The sequence below is a fragment of the Pelecanus crispus genome, chromosome 4 (genome assembly GCF_030463565.1).
Source record: "Pelecanus crispus isolate bPelCri1 chromosome 4, bPelCri1.pri, whole genome shotgun sequence".
Classification (NCBI taxonomy): Eukaryota; Metazoa; Chordata; class Aves; order Pelecaniformes; family Pelecanidae; genus Pelecanus; species Pelecanus crispus.
Window position 1 is genome coordinate 76707490 of NC_134646.1, and position 24486 is coordinate 76731975.

The 24486-nt window shown below is 41.6% G+C and overlaps 1 protein-coding gene across 1 annotated transcript in view; it reads right to left on the reverse strand.

Moving 5' to 3' along the window:
* MSANTD1 (Myb/SANT DNA binding domain containing 1) overlaps positions 1-24486 on the reverse strand; it is a 43095-nt gene that overhangs the window by 5198 nt on the left and 13411 nt on the right. The window contains exons 3-4 of the mRNA XM_075709739.1: positions 14794-15058; positions 5052-5336 (exon numbers count right to left, since the gene is read on the reverse strand). Of these exons, the coding sequence (XP_075565854.1) occupies positions 5052-5336; positions 14794-15058 (550 nt within the window). The remainder of the gene's footprint in view (positions 1-5051; positions 5337-14793; positions 15059-24486) is intronic.

Genomic DNA, 24486 nt, shown 5'->3' on the forward strand with positions numbered 1-24486 from the left:
GAAAATGTTCCCTCTCATCTAGGAGGCTGAGCAGAAGTGACAGTATGTATTGGGGACCAGAGGGAACAAAGCAAAACCTCCGGATATAATTAGGCAAGATATTAGGCAAGTCTCAAATGCTTCTGCTGTCCACCTATCTAAGATCAATTTAATTCACTGTTCAATTAAAAGTTCCTTGATTGATTGCCTACACTCACCCAATAAGGCTCATTTCAGGGATGTCTGTGAGTGATTAATGAAGCAGGAGTTGAACACAAAGAATACTCTGTCTACCAAAATGTGTTACCTCCACAAAGCCATAAAAACAATTCTTCCTTTCTGACTACTTCATGGCAAACGGGTCTCTAGTACCATCGGTTTCTGTCATTTATGACTTTCAACAGCTAACAGCTGTTTCTGACTTTGTTGTGCTTTTTTAGCTATGTACAAATCTGAGTAGACCTCCATAACCCATATCTTAATGGAAAATAATTAACAATTATCTAGAAGTAAGTAATATTAATATTATAGATGGCACAAAGGTCTTCAGAGTTTGAGGACTGAGGATCAGGCAACCTGGATCTTCTTGTAAACCAGGCTCATTCAAATACAGCCAAATGCATTCAGGAATTATTGAGGCTTATCCTCGAAGTAAAGTGTAGAAAACAACCACAAAAATGGCTTGGAGGCTGGGCAAAGCATCTTGCTATGATAACAAGTCTGTGTAATGAGTTAAGATGCACTGTATAATGTGCATAGCCTAAAGCTCAAACTTCTTTGTAGATGCTGCCCATTCAGATTTTAAATAGCCATGGCATAATTTTAGAAAGATTAAAGGCTTTGCCAAAACTATTATTTCCTGAATTAGCATCCTCACCAAGTTTTAATGCGATTCTATTAAACAGTTCATATCTTGGTTAATTCATATTACCAATTCTTACTCTTTCTCTGTGTGTAAGCCTTCTGTACCAAATTATTTAATCTACATTTAAAAAATAAAGAATACCAAAGATGGTATGATCATGGTACACAACTGCCTTGAGGCAAAAAGTGAAAAATACTGAAAGCGTCTCCAATATAGCGAAAAGAAAGATAAATAGAAGTAACATCTGAAAGTTTAATTCACTATATTCACATTAGAAACAAGACACTGGTTTAAGCAAGGGATTAATCACTGGAACGGGTCCCTGTAGGGAAGAGTGAATTCTCCATCTTCTGAATATATCAGATCTAGACTGGATATCTAGTAAAAAATTTCCAAGAGTCAAACAAATCGTAGGAACCAAGAAGTGGAGGGCAACAGAGACATGGGGCTCCTGAGCGCAGCAGTCCCCCGCTGAAGGGAAGCGTGCCACAGGACCCCCTCCACACCACTTCTGAGCTCCGCACCAGAATAACTGAATTCAAATACATGGATGGTATTTAACAGGAGCTCAGCCTAGATGACATGGGGGTTTTATTGCAGTCTACTAATCTATGAAAGTAACCATTTTCAGTATGATAGAAATGGCAGAAGAGATGAAGTCTGAACCACATTCACAGTCTGTATAACTATGTTCTGCCGTTACTTGAACAATGAAAATAAAGACTATAAATTAATCCATAGGGTGAAAAACCACCGCTTTCAATTAGATAAAAAGTAATTTATGGTGGTATCAGGAATTTTGATTTTAAAAGTTTAAGCTGCAGTACAAGACTCCACCACATTGCATTATATTGTCTGACCATAACAGAGTAATTCCATTATAGTCAGATGTTTTATGGACATTGCAGTATAATACAAGCTTTGTTGAAGCCCAAGAGCAGTGTTAGAACAATACTAAACAAATAGCAGGCACCCCATTAAAGGGAAATAGGGATTCCAAACGTTTTTCTCATCTGCAAATTGCAAGAAAAATAAAAATTAATTTTATCCCACGTTAATTGTATGTCACTAACTAGCAAAATTTGCCTTTTGTGAGAAGGTCCCAAACTCAAAGAATTTCACATAAAATGCAAAGAAACCCAGTTTCAACTATTTTTAGCTTGAGAGTATGTATGTATTGAATGAAGTATAAATCTTGACATTTTTCTCTATCATGAAAGCTAAACATTAAATTCAAGAATAATAATTTTAAAGTTGTAATTTATATAGCCAAATAGCCTCCTGCTATGTTCAAGGATGCTGTGGAAAATACAAAGCTGACACTCAAAAGCTGTGTTTGAGAGTTTAAGGGAATAACAGCAAAGTTTTCAGAAGTTTAGAAGCTGACTTTTTTAAAGTTACTGTTTGAGGTTTTTTTCACTATCCATTGTTGCCATAACATCATGATTTTTATTACTGAAGAAAAAAAATCCCATAGAATAAGCTTACTTTGCACACTTGACTGATCTGTGTATAGCCTGCTTCATAGAAAAATACAGAATATACAGTTGTAAAATATACAGCTGTAAAATGCATCTATATTTTACATATAGATGTGTGTCTATATTTTTCAAAATAAGTTTCAAAATAATTGTTTCACATAGCCATAAAGCACAAAAATTGAGAGGGAAATGGAGGACCTGAAACATTCTTTTAATTTCAAATGCCGTTATTGTCTTTAGTCCCTTTTTCGAATCCGTTAGATCTACTGTGTACCATTTAGAGGCAAGGGCATTTACAAAAAAGCCAAGATGGACCCAAATTTTGTATGCTAATTCTTTTCTCTCTTGTTGGCTATTTCAAAGTGTTTTTCAAATACAGGATGACACACTAATTGCTCAAGCTGAAAATTGCTTCTCAGTTCATAATTTTCCATTAGTAGCTCTAAAAGAATTATCTTCCTTGTCTTACCATGGCAGCTCTAAGGGATTTTAACCCATCTGATATCATTAGCAAGCACTGTATTTCCTTTTGGCCAAGAAAGAGTTCCCTACTTTTCTCTCATTCATCAGGCTAAACTAAACAGGTAACTGTACAAGCTTTTCAAAACCCCCTATACCTATTGTAATACCACTTTTCCTCATTCCAGATACATGGCCCATTAGTATTCACAAGTGCCTTCTAATTTTTAATCTGATCATGATGCTCACCTGAAACGTTGTACTAATCTCTCAAGGGGTATCTACTGCTCAACTTTTTCCTTTTTTTTAAACACAGCAGAACTGTATTTTAACTTGCGAATACATATGTATCTTGCTGTTAAGCGATATGCACAATACTGTACTGCACAAAATTCTTTTATAGTAGAGCCTGTGAGAGCATGGCTGCATTCGTAAGTTAGGGAGCAACGTACTATGGAGGTCCTACCACAGCGACAGCTGACCCGCCCTTTCCTCCAGCTCCCAAGCCCTGTCGCACAGCCATCCTTGGCAGGCAACAGCAGCACTGCAGCCTGAGCTACTGCAAGGGCAAAGCTCATTACCTGCCATACAGACTTGCAGCCAGCTGAAAGCCAGCCTGTGCCATTAAAGGCTAGATTTAAATGATCTGCAGTTTCTAAATTGGCCAAGTAAAGTTAAAATATTTTTTACTAAAACAGGTTAGGTAATTACCTTGAACAAAGTAAAAAATCACTGAACCTGAAGCTGGCTAAAATGCATTGCAGCCTAAATTTTCCAGATCTTATCACTATGGAAATAATTCAGTTAAGAGCGGTTTGAGTCCACCTTAGCTGTAAATGAAAGCACCTACATGAGAGTGGGAGTCCACATATAAACTGTAAGTGCAATAGGTATGCATTTGCGGTTGATCAGCTTGACTTCGGTGATGACTTGTCTTCATTCTGCAATGAAACCTGGTGTGGTGACCTCTGTCCTCCCCTACTAGCCACCTACGGTACAAAATCTGTGTTGTCCTGGAGTTGTCCCTAAACTGAAGAAACTTAACATCTGGCATTTTTAAAAAGTCTGATGTTATCAAATAGTCTAGTGAATATGCTATACGTCGTGTTTGTGGGAAAGTGACCTTCTAGTTAAATATTAAATAGTATTATTGGAAATCAAACTGTGAATTGGGAAAAAAAGTAATTGCATCAGACACGTGATCTGGGAGCCTGCAGATCCTAAAGTCAAGAGAGACTGTGTATCAGGGATATCAACTATTTACAATGAACTATGATGAAAAAATTGTTGCTTGTGAATAAAAAGGTTGCTACAGTTCAAGAATTATACACCCTAATATACATCCGATTGCAAAAGAAAAGTTTTTAAAAATAATCAGCTATTCAAGGGCTATTTGCTTGAATGATTGAATGAATTTACCCTAGTTTTATTGATCCAAGAGCAGGCCTGGAAACAATAATCCGAACTTGTTAGGTTGGTTCTTCTTCCAGCTCAACACCTTCTCAGTTGCATGACTGACAGATAATTTGACTGCTATAGTTAAAGCCTCACAAATTCACGATAAGGATCTCTAGGACCGACTTTTTTTCCTGACAGAAAACTGTAATCAACCCTTATTTCACACCACTTTGGATGAAAAATGAGACCAGTAAAATACAAAATTTGTATCAAGTGTACAACCCTGCCTTTTATCCTTATCAAAAAAGGAAACACGTTTGCATTCTCAAACCAGCATTTACTTTGAAAAAGTGACATTCTCAATTGTATTAAAAATGTTGCAATGCACTTTCAAACTGCATAAGTAGCATTTCAGTGCCCACAGAAATATTTAGTTTGCATCTTTTCACCATCTTAATAAAAGCTGAAGCCAGAGAAATGTCATACTCATACCAAAAGGAAAACTAGAGCAAGCCAGAAATCATCTAAGCAGTATGTTCTATCTCTGATTGCACGGCAGGACTCTCTTGAACATGCCTATACTCTTATTACAAACACTCTACCTTGTGTGAGCAGTGACATGCATGCTGAGTTTTGGCAATATTCTACAACTTTTTGCCCAGTCCTCCTACTCCCTTCCAGTCTCTCATAAAGGAATAAAGAAAGTGCCCTAATTCAGCCAAGGGGCTGAGACTGGGGAACAGATCTTATTTGTGATTTACAGAAAAGATACAACAGCTGTTAGAGAAAAATGTGCTAGGGTGTCCCCTTTACATAGCAGATCCGGTTCGTTCTGTGAAATACAAGAAAGGGGGAAAAACAGATGCTACCTCAGCTTGTAAGAAAGTAAGCTTGATGAGCTCTCTGAATGTTCATCTTCAAAGCACTCTTCCCTTCCTTCATACGTAAACTGGTTATATGGCAAATAGAGCGGTGTAGACTTAGCTGATGGAGACTGCGAGGCCTCCGTCTGTGATGTAGAAGGACCTGGTTGCTGATTTTCATGCATTTTCACATCGCTGTGGTCTGTCACTTTGGATAAGATCCTATCAATGGTTTTGTAGTAAGGCCAGTCAGGTGCAACAGTTTCACTGTCAGTCATGCATTTTAATTTCCTGTAAGAAAAGGCATACAACATTAAAGTCTTTTTTCCCGTAAAAGTACTTATCATACAGATATTCTATCCCAAAACATTTGTTCTGGTCACATTTAGGAGTCAAACTGAATGCTTTTAATGAGAATAAAATTAGATACTTTTTTTCTTTTACTCTCCAATGAAGACTTTCAGTTTCTTTTCCTAGTTTTGACCTGTGATTAAAAGTTGCATGTAAACCCCAAATGAAATTCAATACAAATAAAGAACATTACAACTTCTAAGGGAGACAGTACTATGTTGGTTGTAGAATAATTTTTCTTCCCCCTACAGAGTGCCAGACTAACCAATCTGACAGCAGTCCCTGACAACCACAGCAGGCAACACACTGCAGCCTCTACCAAATTATGGGCAGCCCTGTCCTTCCATGCTTTGAAGAATGAATATTTATTTTCCATCATGAATACAAGTGGCTATAAATATAATTCATATCCTTTCCCTAATATTGCCTAAAACCTCTGAATTGCCCAGACAAACATCCTAGTAACAATCACGAGATGTAGATGTCTGTTCATCTGTTACAGGATAAAGATCAGTGTAGGAAAAAGTATAGAATTTCATTAATTTACAAAAAAAAAAAGTCAAAACCAGTTAATAATGCATTATAAACAGCATGCACAAAAACATTACAGTGAAAGGACTATCAACCATGACTTTATCTTTCACATGCATCTTATCATGAGATCTATTGTTCAGTCCTAACACAAAGTTCACTGCTATCCCATTTAGTACCCATTGTTATTTTCTTTACTTTTACTGAGAAATATAAAACCGAGGTGTACAGACGAGTTACACATCTCAAAGAAACTCCAGTGCCCAGCTAGAGTCCCAAACTTTCTTTTCGCTTTCCTTTCCCAGTTGGGATCTTGTTACTCTAAATCAAAATGCAGCAAGGGAAAACAGCAGGAAAGGCAAGACCAATGATAAATGCTCCATTTTCATAAACCATATTTCATTCAAATGAACAAGCGCTGAACCAAATCTCATTCTCCCAGCTAGCAAGAGGTTTCCATTTGCAGAAAAAAGGGTAAAAACTATTCCTGGACACCTGGCCCACCCCCTTTTCTTGAAGCCTTTCAGGTTTTTCCTCCTCAGAATCCATTGTGCCCACACCGGTCCTGCAAAGGATAGAATTAAATGACATGTAAACGCGATAAAAATGGTGCCAAACTTAAAAGCGAGAACTTGAAGTTCTTCCTTTGAAACAGCTTTCAGCCTAGGGTAAGGGGAAATCCAGCAGTGAGGAAAGAAGGCACCAAGATTTGCTTAGATTTTAAAGCCATTTAAGGAGTCTTCTTTTTTTTTCTCTCGTCCTTGCAAGGTCTGATGAGCTTTTCCAGCTATTTAGAAATGCACATCATAGTCCTGCATAGCAAAGTCTCCACAGCCATCCATATTTTTATGCCATCTATGCATCCAAAATTTTAATTTCATACATGTTTCACAACCTGCTCCTGCAATTTCATAGTCAGAGAATATCTAGCACAACCTACAAATACATGCATATCCATCAAGCACAGACACAAAATAGCTAAATACAGGGCTGACAGCAACCATCGCTTGGTATTGATTATTTTTAGTTCAATTGTTCAGGCTATTTGCATGGAAAACATAACAATTAAACCACTATAAGCTACTAGCCAAGTCTATATTCCACATTTATTTGCCCATGTTGAAACCCCCGATAGATTCAAGCAATGGGGTTTAAAATATTACCATCCTCAGCTGCTCATTGCAATGCGTTCACCACGGTCAGCCATCCCCATGGGTGAGCCAGCAAAAGGCCACGTGTGAGCACATCTCAGCCATGCCAGTGCAAAGTCCATTAAGGCTTCACCAGACATGGTTTGAGCCCTGAGGGCTGCAAAACGTTGTGCCAAAAAGGACAGGAAAAGCTGAGACTGGGAATTCTGGTATTCTTGGTATTCTGCCATTCTTGGTATTCTGCTGACTCTGCTCTGGGGGCAGACTTGTGTTTAGCCTGGCATTAGCCAGGACCCCCAAGTCGTCATCGACAGAGCTGCTGCCCAGCCAGTCTGTCCCCAGTCTGTATCAGTGCAGGGGATTTGACCATCCCAGGGGTAGGACTTTGCATTTGTCCTTGTTGAATTTCATGAGGTTCCTGTCAGCCCGTTCCTCCAGCCTATCCAGGTCCCTCTGAACGGCAGCCCTGCCCTCGCATGTCCAGACTGCAGTTTGGCATCATCTGCAAAATAGTGAGCATGCACTCCACCATTTCCTCCTTTGGGTTCTTGATATCAAACAGGGCATGTCCCAGTATAAACTCCTATAGTCCTCCACTTGGAATGAGCCTCTAGGTAAAGTACAAGCCATTAACCACCACACTTTGAGCCCAGTGATCCAGCCAGTTTTTCACTCAGCTGGCAGTCCATCCATTTGGAGTATAATGGATACAAGGATGTTCCTGGAGACCGTGTCAAAAGGCTTTCTACTGTCAAGCTAGAAAACATCCATTGCCTTACACGCATCCACAGATAGAGTCATTTAATCACAGAAAGCAAGCAGGTCTGTCAGATACGATTCACTCTTAGTAAATCCATTCTGGCTATTTCCAGTTACCACTTTGTCCTTCATGTGCCTGGAAATTGCTTCCAAGATGGCCTGCTCCGTGATCTTCCCAGGACTTGAAGGGAAGCTGATCAACTTTTAATTCCTCTTCTTGACCTTTCTGAAGACAGCTTGAACAGTGGCCTTTCTTCAGTCACCAGGGACCTCCCTCACTATTCAGACTTTCAGAGATGACCCCTGACTCAATCCTTTTCCACTACTGGCATTTCCTCTAACTCTGCTCCAGGCACACCAGCCTGAGAGACCTGCGAAGACCAAGATAAAGAAGGCACAGAGTATCCTCACCCTTATTACTTGCATCTGCTGTCACTAAATCAACCACCCCATTCACCAGCAGGCCCACATCTTCCAAGTTTATTCTTCTACTGCTTAGCAAAAGTTTTCAGGAGTAGGTATTTTGCCCGAGTAGGTCAGTACCTTGGTTTTTATGTTTGAGCTCAGCTGCGTACCTAGATGCCACTTTTGACAAAACTGTCATGATTTTGAAGGAAGAGCTGTAATTTATTACCTGCCCACGCAGCTGTAGGGTTGCAGCTATATAAAACCAGGTATTTCTCTGGCTCTGAATGCTAATTCTTCCACTTCTGACTACCGTAGCTCTGGGCTAAAAAAAGGGATCACTACCAGGAGGTAGGCAAGAGAACTTCGTTAGCTTAAAAGCAGCACCAGCAGTAACCATCTACCTGTATGGAGTCTGGCTCATACATAAAGAAAAAAGATGAAATAGATGGAGAGATGAGAAGATAAGGGGGGAGGGAGTGTCAGTCCTTTGGAAAAGAAGTAGGAACGCTGCAGGTGGAGGCAAACAGGGAGAACACTCACCGGAATAGTGGTGATGGTTTAGCTTTCTGGTAAAAACAAACCAAATAGCTAACTTGGTAATATTAATATCAAGTTTCAGGATTCACTGATTTTCAAATCTTTTTTTTTTTCTACAACTGCCCAAAGTCCAGAAAACCTAGTGAGACAGCTGAGGGTTTTTGCCTGCATCAAGGTAAGCATAACCCTGGCAGAACTGGAGTCTAAAGCAAAGATGAATTTACTGCTTTCAGTCAGTCATTACCGTAACTCATCACAGCAGGTCTTAGTTGCACCCAAAATGTAAAGTTGGGGGGGTTGTTTGTTTTCTTTCTCTGTGGTTTTGGTTTGTTTGTTTGTTTGAATGAAAAATGAAGACATTAAAAAGAAACAGGACAATAGTAAGGCTAGGATGCAACAGTCCAGAAATGAGAGAGAAAGATGAGCCAAACATTCAACACTGAACTTGGGCAAATCACTGCCTGAGTGAGCAAGCCAGGCAGAAAAATTAGGTAAGAAACAGGGGTAAGTGAGAAAGTCAGCAGAGCTTGCAAAGTAAACGCACGCTGAGCTTATCTAGACCTGTTGCTGTTTCATGAGGTTCTGTTAAAATCCAGCTGAGAGCAGAGGCAACTGAGAACTCTCTGCAAAAATTCAGCGATCAAAGTCAAGTTTCCAGTGGACAAATATCTGAATTATGATAAACACTGTCAACTCAGTTAATCTGAAAGGCAGTTGCTTGTCTTATTGCGGAGAAGTGAAGAAATTAATGGGCTTTGAGATCCTACTGCCAAAACGCTCCACTGAATGGACTGAGACACCGGTTGAGTAATTTGTGCTGCCGTTGACCTTCCTTCAGACTTTATTCTCTGTGCCTATTAATCCACCTTCTAAAAATAAAATTATTACGATATTACGTTCTAGAGAGTTTTTTTTAAATCATCATTATTTAGTCAGTAAAAAGCAAGCAATCTATAACTTGCTTTTTTTTTTTTTTTTTACTTTTTGCTCGAAACACTATTGCTTTTTTATTATTACAGTATTTGATATTACTACTTGCCTTAAGGAATGGATACAAGATCCATCTCCTGGGGTTTCTGCGAAAAGCTTTCAAAATAAATAATAAATAGCAACTGTTCATGAACCAATCAATGGTGAGGAAAAGAAAGATGTATGAGAGTACAGTACTAAGTTGTGCATCTGCTATAAATTATTGAAATTAAACAGAAAGCTGGTAAAATATTCAAATTTAACTTTCTGCAGTAATTTGGCTGCGCTTATATTTTATCATTTGCTGTAGCAGAGGTCAAATATTCCAGTTGCTTAATGTCATAGAGTATAGCAACGGATTACACAAGCAACAATGTTTAATTGCTATCATGTACACATGAAAATAAAAAATTAGACTAATCTTTTATTCAAATCATGAGACTGATTCAAATTTACCAATCATTAACATTAATTGACTGTGATTCAAATCAAAAAGCAACAGCTGCATCCTGTTTCCTAGGCTTTGGGGAGGGTGATGTTTTTGAAAATAATAAATTTGCATTCACACGGTTCTTATTTTTAAACATCAGAAGGAATCAGTCAAAACTGTGGACCGCTGTGCAAGCTTTACAAACCCTGCTTCCTTTTTATAAGCCAGTGTGTATTATGGCAGTAGAAATATTATAACAACAGATACAGGGCACTGTTACACATTGAGATCAGCATATTAGCAGCGACAGGACAGTGCTTTCTTTCAGAAGGACTAATTATAGGTTTATATGTGCTGAATGCCCCAAGTAGCCTACATAATAGAAAGAATTCAGCACATATTCCAAGTGATGCTAAACTGCAAGAGCTGGCTCACTAATCTCAGCAAAACTTCTGATGACCAGCACATCAGAAAGCTTAACTTTGAATTCCAGCAGGCTTGACTCAGCCCTCCCTCCTTCCAAGACGGATAAGTAGGGAGGTTCACACAGCTCACCGCACAGGTGTCTTTAAAAGTGAATATTAAAAACCTGGGGGCTGATCTATCCACAGCAGATATTTCAGATGCTACTGCAATTCCTAAAAGCGGAATTTTACTCAACTGCACCTGCAAAAAAGTTTTCCTTCCACCTATAGTGCTGTGCAGAATTTTCCACCCAGCCGATTTCCACAGTGGATGAAATGGTCCTTTAATATCCTGAGACTCCAGTAAGAACTACTTCAGGTCATGGCATGTTTTTCCCTGAATAGCTTCCTCCAAATGCACTTGGACTACGGTAATGCAGAGGAATACAGGAACCGCTCCCAGATCAGCCCATCGTCCCGCTGCCTCGCTTTTGGCAAAGGTCAGTGCAAAATACTTCAAGAATCATTTTGATGGGCAGGTTTTGGTCGCCCATAAAGACACTTGCTTACTTTTCCATCAACAGCTAGTAATACTCTGAAACCCATTGTCTTTTATAACTCTAATTTGAAGACAAACAATGTCTCTATTTTTATTTAATAAATTTAATCTTTAGTAAAAATAATAATAATAAAACAACCTACCGCTCTCTTGGTGTCAATGATTTTCAGTGGTAATGAGTTCCACATGCTTATTATGCAGCGTAATACAAATTTATATGACTTTAACTAGTTTTACGTTTCTTGCCTTGCAATTCCAATAAATAACTTCTTGTATTACAGCAAAAGAAATATCTGCTTTATATTCTGAAAAATAGTACTGTATATTTTTATGCACCTCTATAACTCCTTTATATTTCTTTGCCTTCTTTCCAAGCGAGTCACAAACTTTTCCATTTCTCTTAATAAAGAAAGCTTTCCACATCACAGCCTAATTGTGTTTTCTAAACATTTTCTCATTCTCTTGTCACCTTGTTGAAATACAGGGCGGTCAGAAATAAACACAAGAATTCAAGGAGGAAATAACGACATAAAATAGATTTATATAATGGCATTTTAACATCTGAATAATGGTTTTACCCCAGATGTGGAGGAATGGGATACAATCACCCTAAAAGTGCTTTTGTGACGGATGCTCACGTGCGCTGAACTACAGCTGAACTGACTTTATCTGGCAGCAGAAAATTCCGTGTAGGATCCAAACGCACCCAGCACCAGGGTGAATACTTGGGCTGTTAGCCCGTATGGAGCTCCGTGCCACCATAAGCATGCACGTAGTTTATTAGCTGCAACGGCAAGAGTTACTGGCTAAGAAACACTCCTCGCCTACCTATGCGTATGTTTGGCTGACTTTGACTCCTTCTGCACGATGAGTAATGGCTTTCACTGAGCAAAATAAGCAAAATAATATTTACAGAACTGCATCGTAAAATGCTATGGGATCCTCAAACTGGAAACCACCATTGCAAACGTGTTCACTGCTTTCTGGTTTAGATCCGTTAACGTTTCGGATCTTTAATATCTGTTTCAAGAGTTGTCCCAAGATAAGACATGCCACTTTTAACACTGAACGTGGTTAAAAGAACTAGTAGAAATATTCAAGTACTGCTTTTTCTTTTACACAAAAAAATAGATGTATACATGCATATACATATGTACAGCAATTTGTAGGACAGAAATCTTATTTTCCTTTATGAAATTGTGGCACATCGCTTAACTAATACTATTCTCTGCTTAAATATTCCAATCCAGTTAATTTCTGGCTATCAAAGTTAGGCTACAGACCATAGCATCTTTGTAACACTGTAAAGAGTTGCCTAAAAAAGTAAAGGGTCCTGAAGTGGTGGGAATAACTGCTTGGGTGCAGAACACGCCCCTCATTCCTGCTGCTGGCGCTACGTTCTCCCATGTCACATTTACTAACCCTGCATGATCATTGCAAAATGTTATCTCAAAACAGAGCATTTTCCCACTCTCAGGATCTTCTTTTTCAGTTTATGCCATGGGGCAGCGATGATGCACAGAAATACAGCAAGGTAAAGCGTCTTCCTCAGGTATCCTCCAGGCACCAAAACGTGGATTAAAACTCAGCTGCCTCATAGCAAAGCCAGCAGTCGGTGGCAACTCGCATCATTTACAGTTTCATCACAGCATCTCCTGTCCTCACCAACCGACAAAAAGTACCCAGAAACCTAGAAATTACAAGTCACAGCTTTTGTTTGTCCCTGTTCTCTCTCCCACCACGCCTTGAAAGCAAAGCACACAGGCATGCTTTGGATAAGAACAAACAATAAGAAAGCTGCATTTCATATTCAAGAGTATAAAATGAAACGGCACCGTGACAGCGCAAGGCAGTTTTCTAACTCTCCTAAATTAGCATCTTAAAAAGCAGGGAGCTGCAATGCACTGCAAAATAGAAAAGCAGCACAACAACATGCAACAGAAGCAATCTTAGAAGTTCACAGAAACATAAGAAGAATTTTACAAAAAAAAAAAAAAAAAAAAGTGCTGCATTTCCCCCCCCACACACACACAGAGTGCATGTATGTGAGTGATTTTATTTCTTCCTTTCCCCCAAGGCAACTTTAAAGTAAAAACATTAATTAGAAAAACTGAGACAGTGTGATTGATGACAACACTGAAAATTCAGAACAAAGGCTGACAGAAATAACCTATTCCACTTGGCAATTACGGCATTTAAGTATCGTGCAGTGTTGCTAGACACCTGTAAAATCTCGGTGCCACGAGATGAATTTCTCAGCAGGGCGGACTGCAGATTTAGCACACTAAGCAAAGGCCTGGCAGCCAACAGCTCCCGACTTCTAAATCTGCATCCGAGTGGGAATCGCTGGGTGATGCTGGGCAAAAATTTATCTTACTTTCAGCTTTCCCATTTACAGTCCGGGTGACGAAAATTGTAAGGATTACAGCAGGGGCAGTACAACGTTTTGGAGACATCAGCATTTGCTACAAAAGATCAAGTTTAACGTTGTGGGAAACGATGTTAAAGATTATGCTTGTGGATCATACAGATGTAGGAGGAGGACATGGAAAGTTAAGGGGTTTACAGGATTTTCCCTAGTTTTCTATTTGACAAGTAGTCTCTGCATTAAATACAGTAAGGGCGCCTTACAGAAAAGCGAGCAGTTTTAACATGGTCGCCTGCTGTAATAACCTTTTTTATTATTAATACGAGCTTTGAGGAGAGATTAAATAAGAGAGTCACATATTTGATTTTCTTGCATTACAAGCACATAGCTAAAATCACCACTCAGGATTTCCAGTATGAGGCAGTTTGTGCCTCACAGAGATAAGAATTTAAAAAAAAAAAAGGAAAAGGAAGGAAAAGATATGCAAATATTTCTGTTAAGTTCTAATTATTTTTTTCCCCGGCAGACAACAAATGCACAAATGCCTCGCATTCTCTAAAGCCAACTTCCCCTCCTGAGTGACACTGCCTGTTCTTTATCATCCCCTTGTAGACACCTCCGCCCTCCCCCCGGCTCCTTTGGAGCAGTATTGACGGTGCACATTGATTCTCTCTCTGCAGATATAATAGTTCTTTCGCTGCTGCTGCTGCTGCTGCTGCTTATAATTATAGCAATGTGTGTCACTCAGTAATAAGACATTCAATTATTCTTGGCCCCGTGAAGTGTAACCCTTCAACTCACGAGAACAAAATCTAGGAGCTTCAGCCCCCCAAAACATTATTCTGTGCATATATATATATATTTTTTTTTTTTTTTTTTTTTTTAAACTTTGCCTTGCAATACCGATTCTCACTGCCCACTTCAAACTGCAGGAGTTTCACTGCAAGGAACTGCTGCCAGGCTAACACAATCCGTCCCCTCAGCAAAGAGAGAGAAAAAAATAAATCTCTTTTCCCACTAAATACATTTCCATCCCTCTGCATCATAACAACGCTAGCTAATTATAAAGAAACAAAAGTTGTCCCGGAGTTTGACATGAAATGGGGGAAAAATTAACAATGACGTAACAGCACTGGCAAGAGAGAATTTTAAAAGCGATATGAACAATCTTTAATCTTTTATCAACAGATTTCCTCTAGGAGACTTCTTTCTGAAAGGCAAAAATCACTGCGTTGTCCCTGCTAAAATCTCTTAAAATAAAAAGAATTAACTGAAGCTTACCTGTACTGGAATGTCATATTTGTAATTTTTATCTTTATTTCCTCTCCGTGGCGAATTTCTCCAGTCATTTCAAAGAGTTTGTTAGCCATTTTCTCATAAACTTTGGCATTCCTTTTAGTTTGTTTCAGCTCATCAAAAAATTCTTCCCAAACCAGCATTAAACCTCTCATTTCTGCATCAGTCCAGTTTCTGGCCCTCCTGTGTTTCTCAGTCTGAGAAGAGACAATGTAACTGGGAATTTCTGCTGCAGCCATTGCTGACTGACCTAAAAGGGTTTTAAAAGAGGACACTTAATATAGATTGAGTTTTTAGTTTAGGTTTTTTGTAGTGCAAGACATGCATATGTGGATAAAGAATTTGAATGACAACAGAACATATGAAACCTTTTTGCAACAGCTTGAAGCTTGAGTGCACAAAATGGGGCCTACATCTGACAGGCAGGAATTTAGTTAAAAGCTTTTAAACAGAGAAACGTCATTTTGATGTCACGTTTCCATAGCAACAGAGCAACTGCATAAGCTACAACAACAAAAACCTTTTAACTGAAAGCCAAAGAATCAGGACAAAGTTGACAGGCCATCAATATTAAAGCTTTTAAACACTTTAGGTCTAACAAAAAAAAGATCTATGCAGCCTTTGAGAAGCTACTTTTAAGTTTCCACTTCTTTTTTAGCTTTCCCTTACCTTTTAGGCAGACAATCTGCTAGCAGGGGGTCATGGTCGCCTGAACGAGCTTTTAAGTTGCGCCTTGACAGACTCTCTAGGAGGTTGCAAGGACTGAGGCCGTGTACACAAAAAAAAAAGCTTTTTTTGCAAAGATATTCTGCAAAAAGCTTCAGCCAGCTTTATGAAAACTATACATCTCTAAGCTAATAAATGTTTAAGCAGGCAGGCTCATTAAAAAGGAGCCTGCATCTGGGTTTGAGAACACGCAGAAAATAGTATTTAAGTGTTTAAATAGAGAGAGAAATGTATATACAATCGCAATATAAAGCCACTTTTTTTTTTCCCTGAGATGTTTTGCTGCTGATAAGCACACACTGCAGTCCTGTCAGTATGAATTTGCCTTTGTAGGTATGTATTACTGTATGTGTATTTTGTATTCCTGGTAATTTAGATGCTATTTATGCAGCCTGTGTTCTGCCTTAGGACTGCAGCAGAAGCATTTCACCTGCTTTACGGGGAACCTAAAAGGATTATTCAATGAGTTAAAAAAAGGCTGCGAGATGCTTAAACTGTGAATAAATTGCTTTGCTGTAAAACAAGCATTTTGAGCTGGGTTCTATATAGGGCTAAATTCTGCCAGCGCTTATGCTGGACAAGCACCACTTATTAATTGTAATAAATAGCGTGCAACACAAGCAGCGGGCCAAATTCTGCCCCCGCTTACCCTGGTGCAATCTGACAATAATCTTTCACGAAAGAGTGAGATGCAGGAACTGCATTAATTCAAGCAGTACAGCCATCTAAAGAGAAAGATGTTAATCTCCTACAGCCCCAACGTAACCGTGTTATATAAATATAAATAAATAAACCACAGACCTTTATTATTATTATTATTTTCTGTTTCAGCACATAACAGCAATAACGACCTCACTGCAGGGCATTTCCTGAAAATTAATGACAGGCAGGGGTTAATGGCCTGAGGCTCACCCAGTCAGTCATTAATCCCCAGGAAATGTTCTGTGCCTCAATCCTTAATGCTTAAGTATCCTATAAATTGTAAGTCTTCTCATAACCACATCCTTGATCTTAACAATAGTTTAAAAATGCACAGCTTGGTTTGCATCCTGGAGATGGCAGAGAGAGCACATAATGTTCCTAAAAGGTACACTAGTAAAATTTGTAGTATTGTTGCCTTCTTTCTATTTTATTTATTCTATTGTTTAATCACAAACAGTAAAACAACATACCATAGAATAAAGGAGAGGGGGGGAGAAATCACATATACTGTACATAGGAACTTCCACTGCTCCAACCCTGAACGTGTCTCTGTCAGAAATATACCTGCTGAGTCACTGGCTTCCTCAACAAAAAAAAAAAAAAAAAGAAAAAAAATCCCCTAGCTTCCAAATAATTACTTTTAACTACTAATACGACAGCCTAGCAACTATTACCTTTAAAAACGTGTAAATAGCAGCATATGTTGTGATGATGGTCTTGGATGGTTTGTCTCTTGGGTGGCCAGCTGGGAGACATCACATGATCCGGGGACAGATGGTGGTCAGAAGAGGATCAGCTGGTGACACGTTCATTTTATTAATTTATTGTTTTGTTTTGAAATTCTCATCACTTAACCTTGGGCTCCACGCAGCTATGTTAATAAAACTGTACCAAACTGGGCTGGCTGCAGGGCCTGGGGATCACCAGGACAAGCTTAAGGAAGCAATACAGTGCCCGAGACAAAAACGCCACCGGTCTCTCTTGTTACGGTGCTGGGTCCGACTTGGGACCAACGCACGCTACTGCAAAGCCAGGCTTGCTTTGCAACCTTTAAGCATCCTTAGAGGTTTGTTCTTCCCCTCCAGACTTTAATTAACCTAAGTTCTGAAAATCATGCTGAGTAACACCACTGAAACCTATAGCATGATACATATACATTGTCAAAAACCCAAAGATGGTCTCAGCTTTAAAGGGTTTTTTAATCCGGTTTCAAGCACACCAACCAGGACAGTGTGGGAGAGAACCTGTCCAGCTGCAGCAAGTTCTTTCTGTGGTGGTCCACACCTATTCCTTCCCCTTTCCATCCACACATGCCCGGCATACGCGTGGCCGCTCCCTGAGCTCCGCACCGTGGGCTGGGGCCACGCCCGCCCCAGCACCGGGATCCTGCAGAAGGGGGGCAGTTGTTTCCCTGTACAATTCGCATCTCCTAACTTTTCTATACACTGTTTCCTATTAGTGTAATTGACAGATTGATATAGTGGTATAGTGCTATTTAACATCTGTTAAATAAAAGAAATGCTTTCTAATAATACCTCCCTTATTCCCCTTCCCTCAGCACCAGAAGGGAATCTAAGTTTCCAGGACTCAGGTTTTATCCCCTCCTCTGAGAAAGTCGTTGATATTAATTATGGAGACTCCACATGCCTCCTCTGCCTCGCTGAAGCACACGTGCCAAGTGGTTGATAAAGTGACTGTTTTCCTACGTGGAGCTGAAAGCAAGGAAAGCTTTCTTACCCCCAAATAATCCCTGCAGTCCTCACCAGAGCCAGGGGAGGAAAAAACCACCTCTCCAGGCTGTGCCTCTCTCTGCTGATGTTCTGCAGATCTGCACAGTACCTGGGAACCACCAGCCCCGTGTCCTGGCCCCTGAGTCAGGAGCAAGAGCTACAACAGGACCAGCAAAGCTTGGGGGAAGAGCAGCCCTGCGACAGCAGGAGAGCCGTCCCTCCCCAGGACCGGGCGTTTGGAAGAGATGCTCTGTCAGCGCTTGCCTGCTTCTTGCCCCTCTCAAGCTAGAGGCCCGTCCTGCTTTTGGCTGGGATAGAGTTAATTTTCTTCCTAGTAGCTGGCATAGTGCTGTGGTTTGGATTTAGTTTGAGAATAACATTGATAACACGCTGATGTTTTAGATGTTGCTGAGAAGTGCTTACACTAGGTCAAGGACTTTTCAGCTTCCCATGCTCTGCCAGGTGCACAAGACGCTGGGAGGGGGCACAGCCAGGACAGCTGACCCAAACTGCCCAAAGGGCTATTCCATACCATATGATGTCATGCTCAGTATAGAAACTGGGGGGACTTGGCCGGGGGGCAGCGATCGCTGCTCGGGAACTGGCTGGGCATCAGTCAGCAGGTGGTGAGCAATTGCATTGTGCATCACTTGCTTTGTATATTATTATTATTATTTTTCCCTTCCTTTCCTGTTCTATTAGACTGTCTTTATCTCAATCCATGAATTTTCCTTTTTTTGTCCCTGATTCTCTCCCCCATCCCACCGCGGGGGGGGGAGATTGAGCAAAGGGCTGTATGGTGTTTAGCTGCCTGCCGGGTTAAACCACAACAAGGCCAGACAAGGTCTGTCATCTATCTCGCCACTGGCTGGTCACCAAACCCAGAACAACTGCTGGCATGACGAGCTGCGCCTCTGCCAGACCCAAGGCACTGATGCACCTGGCACCGACGTCCCTCGCACACTCCGCTCTGACGTCTCTGCTGATGGCAGAGTCATAGAATCATAGAATCGTTTAGGTTGGAAAAGACCTTTAAGATCATCCAGCCCAACCATTAACCTACACTACCAAGTCTACTCTAAACCAATCAAGGGTACACTAGACTAAACCATGTCCCAAAGTGCCACTTCTACCTGTTTTTTGAACACTTCCAAGGATGGTGACTCCACCACTTCTCTGGGCAGCCTGTTCCAACTCTTGACCACCCTTTCCGTAAAGAAATTTTTCCTAATTTCCAACCTAAACCTCCCCTGGCGCAGCTTAAGCCCATTTCCTCTCGTCCTATCACTAACTACTCGTCCTCCAGCATCAGCCTCCTCCAGACTGAGGACCAGCCTGGCACACCAAGTGCCTCACAAACAACTGAAGCCGTTACTGTTCTCCTCAATAACGACGTTACTTCTTTTGGAAACCGCTGAAATGCATAATGGCACTTCTGAGGACACCTCTGTAGATGACTTGCCTCTGTAGGGGAAAGCTGTTCTCCTCCTCCGCTCTCCCCAGTCCCTCCTCTGACGGGCGCTGCAATGACAATCTAGAAGATACTCCTATGAACACAGCCTCAGTAGGCTTGAGGATCTCACTCATGCCCTTCCTTTCAATGCACGCCTGCTCCTAAGAGCTCAGAGGAACATGAATTTAATGATCCTCTCGCAAAGCTGTTCTTTGTATCATCTGTCTAAACACCCTACCTTTTCTTGCCATCATTATACATCAGCTTCAATAATAGCCCTCACAGCTGCTCCACCTTTCACGGTGATCACTAAAGATAACAAACCCCAAACAGGGTAGAAGGGTTTCTAATTTGCAGATGTGGAGCTAACGAAGTTTGCCTACAGATGTTTCTACCACAGAGTTCATACAACTCCATTAATCCTAACATAGCTGTTGATGATACTTCAAGTGATCTGTGCTAACCGACTGTGTATACAGCCTTCAGCTTTGCAAGTGTGGGCTAATGCATGCCAAATAAAACTTCCTTTAGCCAAGTTTTAGGGAAAGGGGTTTTCCCTTGCGTTTGCAGGGAAATAACAGCTCTAGTCAGTCAATTACTGGAGCTCAACCCACAAACTACAAGCCATTAAACTCTGATTACAGAAAAGTATGTCTGATCCTGCTGATGGGGATTGTGGTAGAAGTCAGGCAGCACCCCCTTGGCAAATCAGAATTTATTCCATTAGGATGCAGGAAATTTCTGCAACTTCTCCTAAGTGTACTTCTGTTTCTGAAACCCAAATGGGCAGCTGCTGAGGTGCTGACACACAGGTCACTGCTTGTTTGGATTTCAGAAATGGAAGTACGTTAGTTTTGGTTCAGGTAAGCCTTGAGACCATTTGGTCTGGTGCCAGTTTTAGCACCCACTGGTAGCAAACACCACTTCAGGCAGCGGCTCTGAGCAGTGACATGGGGAGGAGGAGGTCCCCGCTGGAGGGCCATCAGAGGCACGCATCACCCCTCAAAGACACAGGTCCAACTCTTTAAAACACATGGGCATTTCAGTAGAACATCCTGTAATGTCTCGATTACATACAACTCAAAACCCAAAGCTGCCTGCACCCTTTTGTGTTTAGGGCAAGCTGTTGAAAGCAAGGCCATCCAAAGCACAGGCTTGTCACTGCTCCTTGCAATCCTCCAGTCTGGCCCACCAGGAGCAAAACTCATGTGCGGGCAATAACAAATCTTTAAATTGGATAGTGGCTGCAGAGCACATGTTCATCCTCTGGTTATTTCAGTGCAGGCACACCTTGATAACTCTGTTTAAAAGGGTTTCAAAGTACGTATGTGTCTGTTTAAGAACAAAGCATTTGGGTTTTGCATTGCAGTGGGGTACTATGATTAAAGTTCAAAAAGGCTGTCTGCACGTGTTGGGAGGCTGTCTCCTGCCCCACATTTTGCCATCCACCAGGCTAAAATGCGCACTTTCTAAAGCCTTACTAAGAACGGTGGGTTTAGTGTCTCTGATCGCTGCACGCTGCAATTTGCGAAGAGGGATAAATAGAATGAGAAGAAATACTCTTCCACTACTTCTGAAAAGCTTGGCCAGAGGACACAGGCAGGGATAGGCGATGACAGAGGAGAAGCTGCCTTCTTTTCACCTCCATTAAACCAAGAGGTCCATGGCACTGAAGCCATTGTGCTCAGGAGGGAACTGGAAACCAGGAGCTCACCCCAAGGTAGGGAAGCCCCTTGCAGACAGCAGAGCCGGGCTTGGGAACTCTGATAAGGTCTATGCACCAGTCGGTCTGCTGGTGTCCTTGGCAATGCAGTCACGTGGGTTTGTAAGGCTCAGAAGCTTTAGAAAACCATGAGGGTTGTAGACACGGAGCCATCAGGTGCTGTAAAACTGCACCCGAACCACAGCTCATGCTGCCCTAATACCTGTGAGGGAAGTTTAACAGAGAAACAGTACAACGCCGTTTGTAAGGGAAGCAAAAAAGCTATCTAAATTGCAGGAGGTCCTACTGCAAAGACAAAAAGAAAAGGTTATTCAGGCTGAGGAAGTACAGTAAGTGTCTCACAGTAGATAAAAGAAGGACGGTCCCTTTTGTTAGAAGGTCTGCAACCTAACTGGGACGTGCCACAAGGGAAACAACCAGGACAGACCAGGAGGGACAAGTGACAGCAACGTGTTACTGAGCAAAGGCCATCGCATGGTTGAATAGCTTTTACGTACATCTAAAATAAATAATACCTGCAAAGAGGTCTGACAACAGAAGTGGGTGCTCTGGAGGAAGCTGGCTGAGGGGACAGCATCCTGGCTGACACGGGGCAGAGAAGATTTGGATATGTCAGTGCTTGGAACAACAAGACAAATGAACGTTTCCACACAAATGCGCTGCCTTGGGGCTATCTATGTGGCAGGTTTCCCTGATGGCAGAGCAGGGCACCAGGCAGCCCAGGAGGACAGTGGTCTGAGAAGATGCAGGTGAGCTGGAGGAAGCTGGAGAGGTTTTTGGTTTCATTTTACTAGACCACATCCTGCTTGAATTTCACTGTAATCAGAACATTTCCCAAAAGCATTTTGATCTTGCTGAACTGGCAGATTCTGACCAAAAATATCTCCTTTGCCTATTTTAGTAGTAACCATGGAAGCCAGCTTTGCACAGACGTTCAGTCGGAGAGAATAGGACGGCGAGAGACAGTGAGGTGAATGCAGACAAGCCGGGAAATGGGGCTTCAGAAGTTTTCCTGGTCAGACCAGGAAGCATTAGCACAGAGAAGGGGGAGAACTGGAATTAGTGGGGCTTTAGAAGAAGGAGCTCACAGACTGCAGGGAACCCAAGGAATTCACTGCTTGGAGAAACCAGGTATAGACTGGTATTCTGGTAATAACCAGATTAAAAATGACAGTACTAAGAATTTTTTAATAACTTTGTATTTTTTTTTAAGTTTAGCAGAAACACAAACACTCATGCTACAGACCCTAGTTTAGCATATTGGGGTGAGGGGGGAAATCCCTTATGTCCAGAAGTTACAAATAACCACTCCCAAAACATCTGGCACTTACAATATATGGAGGCAGGATGCCAGAACTAGGTGGACTTTCAGTCACACACGTTCCTAAATTTTCAGGTGTACAGGGAGAGACAGGCAATATTCTTAAAAACGTAGTTCTACAGTATGGAGAGCAAAGACATCAGTTCTACATGTGTCATACTCCCAGTTTGATTTATAGCAAGCAGAGCATTTCTGAGATCTGCTTACTCCTAAGAAATCATTTGCAGGTCCTTAGCATATGGAACAACCCTGCAGTACGTAGTATCAGCCATACTCCTTTTCGGGACTAATGGGGGTTAGTGAGCAAGTCCTCCTGCCCATATTTGGTTTTTAACACATTTTAGCAAGCTACATGCTGGAAAGCCTCTAGTTGATTAAAAACTGCTCCTAAAATGCTATGCAAATATTTCTTTTTCTGAAGCAAATTCCTCTGAGAACCTGTTCTAAACAGTTCACTTTAGACATAGACCATTATTTAATCCAGTCTGGATTTGACACACATCACAAAAGAAGAAAAATAATCCCTGTTGTGCAGAAATCTGCCCTGTGCCTTGTGCTGAGTGACGCTCCCATGGCAGGAGAAAAATGCCATGTCACAAAAAGCCAGATGACGGCAGCTGGTTTGACCGTGGTGGTGCTGTGGCTGCACGCAGCATCATTTCTGCCCCAGCAAGAATTAATGCTGGTGGTGTCATCCCTCACTAAAGCAGCGTAAAAGGTAGCGATATTTAAATAATGCTTGAGGGGGGTTATCGATTCATTGATCCATTAGCGAGAAACCATCCCCTGGATTCAAACAGATGAGAGCGAGCCAAGCGCCGGGAGCTTGGCAGCGGCGCAGGACTCCAGCTAAGCAAGTTTTTGCACCGTTGTGGCAGCAAGCATTAGAGCTGCATTGAATAAATGGGTTCTAGCTTGCTCTTCTTCCAGAAAGGAGAGCGGTTTGGGCCCATTTCCAGCAACCTCAGAGAAACTGCAGTGCAAGTCTCTGGCAATTCCCTGCCAGAAGCCTAGCCTCGCCGCTCGGCGCTTGCTACTAGCTTGGCAGCCTGCTGCATCCACCCAGCAGCTGTTTGCATCCCCACGCAGCCTCTCCCCGACTCCCTGCCAAGGCCTGCGATGGATGCGGGGAGGCTCCGGTCCCTTGCCGTGCCATGCCCTCCGCCCGCAGCCGCGCTCCAGGCCAGCCCAGCAATTACCCCAAGGCGGCCGGGGGGACACCTCGCACCCGCTCATCTTGGGGGGGGACAGCAGTGGGATTAGGTCCTGCTGTTCTGCAGCTTAATCAGCCACAGGTTTTGAAAATAAAAAGCATTAAAGATCAAAGATGTCTGCCGAGTCAAAAGAGGCAGGAGTTTCTCCGACTCTTCTTCTGCGCTTCTGCTTGGAGATCCCAGACTACCCCCAACTGCGGGCTTTTCCCCACACAAGGGTTCACTCAGCTCTCCAGCCCCGCAGAGGAAAATTTACAAGATTTAAATAAAATAAAATAAAATAAAATATTTAGGACACGGGAGATTTTTGTATCAGTTCATAAAAGATTTAAATACTAAAATGTAAATGGTGTTTTGGGTATTATTGCGAGGCAGCAATGGAAATTCAAGAGAAGTGTTTCAACCTATAAAGTTTGGACGGTACTCGTAAAATACTGCCTGTTCTGAGAGCTGCCAAAAAGATATGTAAAAGCAAATTCACCAGCACTGCTGCAATAGCCAAAGAGCTTATTTGCTTAGGTGGTAGCTAGTGGAAGTTGAGACCATACAGGAGGTAGCTGCCATTTCTGGGACAGTTCTGCCAGCAATATCAGCCATCCCACAGCATCTCCCTGTCCTTGCATGGGGAACCCGTATGGCTTTCAAGGGACTGAACTGGAAGCATCACACAGCAGGTTGCGGTTGGTCCTGACTTTATTCCCAATGCTGTGCTCAAGGTGTTTCAGGGGTGTTTAGTACCCCGTCAGAGAGCTACATGAAAAAACTGCTATCCACAGTGAAAACACATGGGGTTTCCAGTAGAAGCAAGC